Raw genomic sequence first — 7,557 nt, forward strand, 5'->3', positions numbered from 1 at the left:
CACGCACACACACACACACACACACACTGACGCAAACACACACACACACACACACACACACACACACACACTCGCACTGTTGGGATGTTTCAAGCTAAGTCGTACTGAGTTTTTGCCCTGGACGAGATCAAGATAAGAGGGACGGAGCGAAAAGAAAACCGGGTGGATTGTCTCACAACACAGCGCTTTCGTCTGTGCTCCGTGTCGCCAGAGACCCCCCCCCTGCACCTCCCCCCCAGCCCCACCCTCCTCCTCCCATCTTTTCCACCCCCCCACCCCCTTTTATCCACTTCCACCCCCACCCGCACCCCCCGCACCCACCCCTCCACCCTCTTGCAAATCCATTCAAAGTGGGACGGTCCATGCTGTGCTGGTCAGTCCTGGCTGGACCGTCCCACTTGGATTCCGAACGGGGGTCAGCGGGCAGTCGCAAATACACAGAGAAAAAAAGGTGTGGGGGGGGGGGGGTGGGGGGGGGGGATTGCTGACAGCACACTGCGAGGTTGAAGAAAAGATATCTTTTTGTTAAAAATAAACGTCTGATGCCTTTTGTTGCGTCACAACCAAAAGGGGGAAAAAAGAAACGTCTCTTTTTTCTATTATTATTCAAACTTGTAGCACAAAAACAACAAATCACATTCACAAGCCACTTATTGGCACCGTGTACCTGAGTGAGAATATTATAGAACCAAAGAACAAAAAAAGCTGTTTTTTTTTGTTTTGTTTTGTTTTTTTAAAGTGTCTCTTGATAATAAACAGGTCCGCCATCTTAAAGTGTCGTCTGTTAGCCTTTGACAGGTCCACTGTTTCGTTTCTCGTTTTAAAATGTCTCCTTTTTCTACAAACAGGACAAAAAAGGTTGCTTTCTGAGGGGGATGTTTTAGTTCTCCTCACTCGTGGCATTACACTCAAACTCTTGCAGTAGTACTTGAATATTCCTCAGCAAGCTTCAGACCTGGCTTGGTCGTCTATTTATCGCAGACTCCAGCTTGTGTAACAGTCAGTGTGAGTGACAGGTCCTGTGCTTCAGTTGATTGATCAGATGCTGGTATCAGGACTCCAGTGGGAGGGGGTTCGGCTCTCTTAGAGGAGTCCGTGTTAGTCGGGACGGGGGGAAATAGGTGGTGGGTTCTTGTGAAATTGGTTCTCAAGGTGATTGGCAAAAGACAAAGTTTTCTTCCTGATTGGTGGGTTTGGGTTTTTTTTTGTTGTTTTTTTGTGAGAGATTAACCAGCGGTGATTGGCTTATAAGTAGGTGGCTTTGGCGCCGTCCTATTGGGCGATGTGGTTCTCGTTATCGCTGGCATAATCAGCCTCTTCGTCCTCGTAGTCAAAGTCGTCATACACGTCGCCGTTGCTGTCATCTAACCGTAGCTCCTCCTCCTTGATCCGCGGCTCATCCCCCTTCAAGCCGGTCATGTGGGGGTTCTGGTGGTGGGTGGCGTTGGGCTCGGGGCTGCTGGACATGCTCGAGTGCTCTGAGGGCATCTGGGGTGAGGGCAATCCGGCCATGGACAGGGTACCTGGGTAGACCACGCCTGCGGAGGACAAGGGCAGCTGGCCCTGCTGCCTGCATGCACAGAGACAGATGGCAGGTCAGTACACGTAAGGCAGCGTTCAAGAACATATTTCGATAATACAGTTTGATTATAAACCCTAAAATGCCTCCTGGAGCAGTCATTCCCTCCCTTTTTTTTTTTTTTATTATCTGCTTAACATTTTTGGAAATACACGTTCTCATGAAGAGTCTGCTCTAATATCTGTACGCTAAATATGAACCTGAAGCCAGCATGCGGTTAGCTTAGCATAGCATAGCATACCAGTAACTGTAAAGTTCAGTCGTTAGCATTAAATATCATGTTTGCAAATAAGCCGGCGTATATGCCCACATGTTGACGCGGTGCTTTTAAAGGACCAGTATGCAGGATTAATGGGGCATAATTATGTTTTCGTTGGTGTTGAATCACTTGACACTAAGAATGAGCCTTTTGTGTCTACACAGGGAGCGGGTCCTCTTCCACGGAGCCTGCCACTGTTGCACCACCATGTTCCTACAGTAGCCCATGAAGGACAAACCAAACAGTGGCTCTAAGACAGGGCCTGTCGTGTTTGCTGCCACAAAATCTTGCGCACTGCCCCTTTAAGACTAATTACGACCGCTTAACATCGACTGCACCCGTTTACCAGGTGAGACAGAGGGCCTCTTCGCTTTCCTTTTTAGAGATCTGAAGACGCTGAGAGAGGAAAGCTTAAACGTAAATATCTTCATGCAGCAGAAATATTTTTTTTCCTGCTTTGCTGTCTTTTAATCATCTCGCACCTAATAATGCTTGTGTTGTGACCCCTGGCGGGGGGTTCGGATGCCCAGGTTGGGAATCACTGTCCTTGAGCTTTAATTAGATTGTATGGCTTATTATAAAAGAGAAATGAAAAAACACATTATTTAGATGAAATAAAAAGGTTTTTTTTACCAAACACACATAAAAGTAGGAAAAAACAACAACAACTAAACACTGAGCAAGAAAAACAAACAGTGAAAAAGCAAATTTACATTCACACTGAACATGAATGTAAATTTGCATACCGCCCTAAAATCTTCTTTTTATAATTGATGTATCCACTATTTCAGTTGCTAATCTTGACCCAATTTTCAATTAATTTCAATAAAGTAATACTATAATTGTTGCTTATTTTTTTTAAATTGATTTAGAATATAGGTTTAGTAAAAATAGAAGTCAAACATTGGTTTGAAATCAAAATCTTCAAAATCTACATTTATCTATTGAATAAAACTTTCTGCAGCCCTCGACATTCCCCTCACCCCACACTGAAGTATTGCCTCATTTCCTGTCTGCGGGACCTCATGATGGCTTTGTACTCGCCGATGCGCAGCTTCTTGCCGTCCACCAGGCAGGTGCGTTTGGGCCGCGGCTTGTACTTGTAGTCCGGGTATTTTTCCAGGTGCTGCTTGCTGAGGCGAGCCTGCTCCTCGTAGTAGGGCTGCTTCTCCAGGTTGGTCATGGCTTTCCAGCGTGAGCCTGGACGGAGCGGGAACGCATCGGTTAATGGTAGTGATGGTACACACATATGTTTCGTATCCGTTTGAAAAAAAAAAAAAGGCTACAGACGTAATTTAAAAAAAAATACCAACAAAGCATAAAAACATAGAAATAAACCATTAAAATTGGTTCTGGAGGAGCAAAATGATTAAAAAAATAAAAAATAATAATAATAATAATAATAATAAAAAAATCAGTTTCTGTATGAAGACATGGATATCAATCACACTGAAGGAGGAGCAAATATCTGTGCATGATGCCATCTAACGTGCGTAAAGACATGCGCGACAGCATTTAAGGAACACTCGCGCAACCGTGCAAACACACGCAGACGTTGCTTAAACGTGTGCGTGTCACCCGGAAAGAGAACGAAAGCGAGCAAAAGGAGGTTAATGAGGAGAGCAGCGGGGACGACAGGTACTCGTCTCGACTAATGAGGACTTCACTTAACCCGCTGTCATCTCTCAGCTCAGTTTCCACTCGTAGATTTGTAGCATCAGTCCCCTACATGTGTGTGTGTGGGTGTAATCTCGAGTGTTTCTTCCCCTGTGTGTTTCATATCTGGTCTGAATTTGCACTTGACTACTGTATGTTTAATGGGTAAAAGCTGTCAGCACTTGGCTGTTCTCTCTCTCTGTCTTTCTCTGTCTGTGTTCTGCGATCTGTTAGCAATCGAGGGAGGGAGGGAGGGGTTGGGTGTGTGTGTGTGTGTGTGTGTGTGTGTGTGTGTGTGTGTGTGTGTGTGTGTGGGGGGGGGGAGTCGGCTTATTAAAACCAGATTTCCCTGTGTTATAAAACGCTTAGGAGCTCTTTAAAATGTCAGGGCCGATCCCGGCGGTCTGGGGGAAATGTCAGGCGGCCTCGCGCTGCTTGTTTAATGCATAATGAATTATATCATCATTTGTCGGAGCTGTGCTCTCCCCAGCCGTTCATTAACAGCTGCTTACACAATGCCACCGCTTGTAAGGAAATGACTGCGAGTGGGTGTTGTGCGTGTTTCAGAAAGTGGGGAAATGCGATCCACAGAATCTTTCCTCACATCAGAGTAAATAACCCCACTTTTACCTACAATTTAGTGTGTGTGTGTGTGTGTGTGTGTGTGTGTGTGTGTGTGTGTGTGTGTGTGTGTGTGTGTGTGTGTGTGTGTGTGTGTGTGTGTGTGCGTGCGTGCGTGCGTGTTGTTACCGAGGATCTTGCTGATGTTGGAGTTGTGCATGTCGGGGAAAGCCTGGAGAATCTTCCGCCTCTCATCCTTGGCCCAAACCATGAAGGCGTTCATCGGCCGTTTGATGTGCGGCTCGCTGGTGCTGCGGCCCCGAGCCTCGCGAAATATTCTGGAGTCAGACACGCTGGGGGAGCCTGAGGATGAGGAGGGGGAGACGGGAGGAAGGCCATCGGGAGAGGTAGACAAAAGTCAAATAAACAAAAAAGAAAAATACAGGCGTACATTACAATACGTTTCAGCGTACGCTCATGCTCATATACAGTTTGATGTTAATGTCTCCACCCATGCAGTGCTGTGTTTATGCTGCATACGTGGAAACATTAACGAAGTGAAACATATTGAAATTCAACTCCTAAAATTATTTATTTATCCGTGTTTAAAAAAAAAAAAATCACCTTCTTTTTGCCACCCAAATGACTCCGTACACAGAGCGTGTGTGTTCCTACCGTCAGAGTCTCCGCTCATGGTGAAGTCCAGCATGGCGTGGCTGAACTTGTCCTCCGCCTGCTGCTTCAGCTGTTGACTCAGACTCTCCAAGGCAGCTTTGTCCTACACAACACAAACAGTTCACAGTTGCAGCCTGGTCAGCGACTTGAGTCACGCACCGTGAATGTATGAATGAAAAGAAACCTGTAGTGGCGCCCGACGATTTCCTTTCACGCTGAAACGTAATGATCTCATGAGGGATTTGAAATGTATTTATCGACTTTGGAAACGTTCAAAGTTTTTCTGTCTGATTTTGTAGTTCTAACCGTGCGAAGCGGCGGCTGTTTCTGTTCCAAACATGTCCGTTTTGAATTGAAATTTTCAGGGCCAACAGGTTTAAGCTGATCTGTCCACGAGAAAATAACAAAGAAGTGACAAACGACTGAAGGTATCTCGGTTTTAAACCCCTTCGATCCGAAATGAATCGGTTCATAATCACGTTTTCTATCAAACACGAAGCAGACAAATAACAGTGGTGATTTCAGCAGATGAAGCAGTTTGTGTTTTGGTTCATTTCCATGTCAGTTTGTGGAAATGTTAATATCAACATCAAATTGCTTGAGTGCCGTACGCCTGCATGCTTGAACACACATCTGCGTGTACGTTTGCATGTGCAAGAATGCTGATTACATTTAGTCCTATTTGGATGTTTACCGTTTTGTGTGTATACTGCATATTATGTGTGTAAATGAGTGTGTGTGTGTGTGTGTGTGCAGCGACTCCTGGCAGCCACCTGCGCGAGTGGAGTGCCGCTGCTTGCCTCTCTCTTGCAGAGGCCCCCGAGGGTCGACGCATTAGAGAGAGAGAGAACGAGAGTGCAGCGCGGACGAGAGTGAGGCCACGCCGCACGGCCCCCTGGGTATTTATTACAACCAATAAAAGGCTGATTTACTGAGCATTTACATGCTTAATGCAAGCAGCCGGCAACACTCTAGCGCTAGAACTTGACTGTGTGACGAGCACACACACACACACACACACACACACACACACACACACACACACACACACACACACACACACACACACACACACACACACACACACACACACACACACACACACACACACACACACACGCCGGTGCACCAGCGCCAACATTTTACAGTTTAATTATACGATTAGGAGCGCTACCCAAAACACTGTCGTCTTCTAAAACAACCTTCCAAAAAGTGTCCCTCTCCATTTACACGTGACCCTGGCGAGCTGGCTGGCTGGATGGAGGGAGGGCAGAATGATAATGAAATGCATTTTCTCTGTTTTTAGTCCAATAGAGTTTAATTGTTAGAGATAATTTCCCCCCTAGATTTAAATAAATAGACAGGGAGGGAAGAGGGAGAATGAAAGCCAGAGACACGCAGTGAACATTTTTTTTTTTTTTTTTTTTTTTGGCCAAGCAATTTAAAAAGTATTTATTTTAAAATGTTGTATGTTTTATAAATGCACAATAACCGCCCACTGGATTGGAATTATTTAGTCATTTTGTATGTAAATCATAGTAATTTTAGCAAAACTATGTTTAATAATTTGTCCTCACAAATGCCTCATTCAAACCTCATTCCAGAAACACATTTAGATTTTAAGATTAAATACGCCGTTTCAAATGGCTTTATGCACTCTGTGTGTGTGTGTGTGTGTGTGTGTGTGTGCGTGCGTGCGTGCGTGCGTGCGTGTGTGTGTGTGTGTGTGTGTGTGTGTGTGTGTGTGGCAGAGACAGAGATGAACAGGGAGACAGAGTGGATGACAGCCTAGTCTGACATTAAGCCTCAGCACAGTACACGAGAAAAGTGGATTGAATGGCTGACACTGGAGCCAAGACACAAAGTAGCGACAAAACTAATCCTCCGAGTGTGTCAGGGATGACACCGTTATGTGTGAACACGGCGAGCTCGCCGGCGTCACACCACCGCAGCACAAAGCCAAAAGGGCCGAGGAAAAGCAGGAGTGAGGGTGAGCGCGCGGCTCCGGGAGATGAGAGGGAAACTAAAATCCCAAGACTTCAGTCTAAAATAAGACTTTATCACATCGTCGCTGCACGGCAGAAATACAATTCTTATTTTCACTTGAAAAAAAATAAAAATAAAATCATTTTCAGGTTTAAAAATATTTCTAATAATGACACGAAATAATTCATCATTCCTACTATGATCATTTCTATTAAAGCGATGAAAACAAATGGAAAAAGATGATTTCCCTCCCCCCCCTCTTATTTCACAGATTTATATGGCAAAAAAACAAACCGATGTCTATTATTCACGTGTCCCCTGCAGTGTGGTACAAGATCAGAAAGCCTCCATGTAATGTAACAACTGTGTAGAACAGACTGTAAAATATGCTCCAGAAAAACAGGAACATTTCCTGATGTTCCCTCACGTCTCGGCAGACGTGATCAAATTCCCACACTTCCTCTGGTGCTGCGAATCTCATTGGCTATTAGCCCCGCAGTATATTACTATCTGTACTCTGTCTAAACGTGAGCAGGAAACCTGGGCTGAATCCATAGATCAGCGTTCGACTGTTTCAAACATGTCACATGAAAGAGTGAAAAAAAAAAAAAAAAAAATGGAAGAGAAGGAGACAGATAGAGCTGTTGAATGTCAGCGGTGCAGATGCTTCAAGCACGGCATTTCTCTGTGCGTGTGTGTGTGTGTGTGTGTGTGTGTGTGTGTGTGTGTGTGTGTGTGTGTGTGTGTGTGTGTGTGTGTGTGTGTGTGTGCGCGAGTGCGTGCACCCGCAGACTCCCAATGTGTTTAACAAATAACCACAATTTAGCCACGCTGCCGAGGA

General features: G+C 45.2%; 1 protein-coding gene across 17 annotated transcripts in view; it reads right to left on the bottom strand.

Annotated features, from left to right (window-relative positions):
• Positions 1–311: 311 nt before the first annotated feature.
• sox5 (SRY-box transcription factor 5) overlaps positions 312–7,557 on the bottom strand; it is a 159,181-nt gene continuing 151,935 nt past the window's right edge. For 11 of the 17 annotated variants that reach the window (XM_069700056.1, XM_069700059.1, XM_069700050.1 and 8 more), the window contains 4 exons: positions 4,680–4,833; positions 4,245–4,418; positions 2,822–3,038; positions 312–1,570 (listed from right to left, as the gene is read on the bottom strand). In XM_069700056.1, the coding sequence (XP_069556157.1) occupies positions 1,273–1,570; positions 2,822–3,038; positions 4,245–4,418; positions 4,680–4,833 (843 nt within the window). In that variant the 3' untranslated portion in view covers positions 312–1,272. The remainder of the gene's footprint in view (positions 1,571–2,821; positions 3,039–4,244; positions 4,419–4,679; positions 4,834–7,557) is intronic. The other 6 variants (XM_069700065.1, XM_069700063.1, XM_069700051.1 and 3 more) reach the window with 2 other exon arrangements.

The sequence above is a fragment of the Brachyistius frenatus genome, unplaced genomic scaffold (genome assembly GCF_029030835.1).
Source record: "Brachyistius frenatus isolate BFR_SWC_R1_liver_20210118 unplaced genomic scaffold, ASM2903083v1 Contig_32, whole genome shotgun sequence".
Lineage (NCBI taxonomy): Eukaryota > Metazoa > Chordata > Actinopteri > Embiotocidae > Brachyistius > Brachyistius frenatus.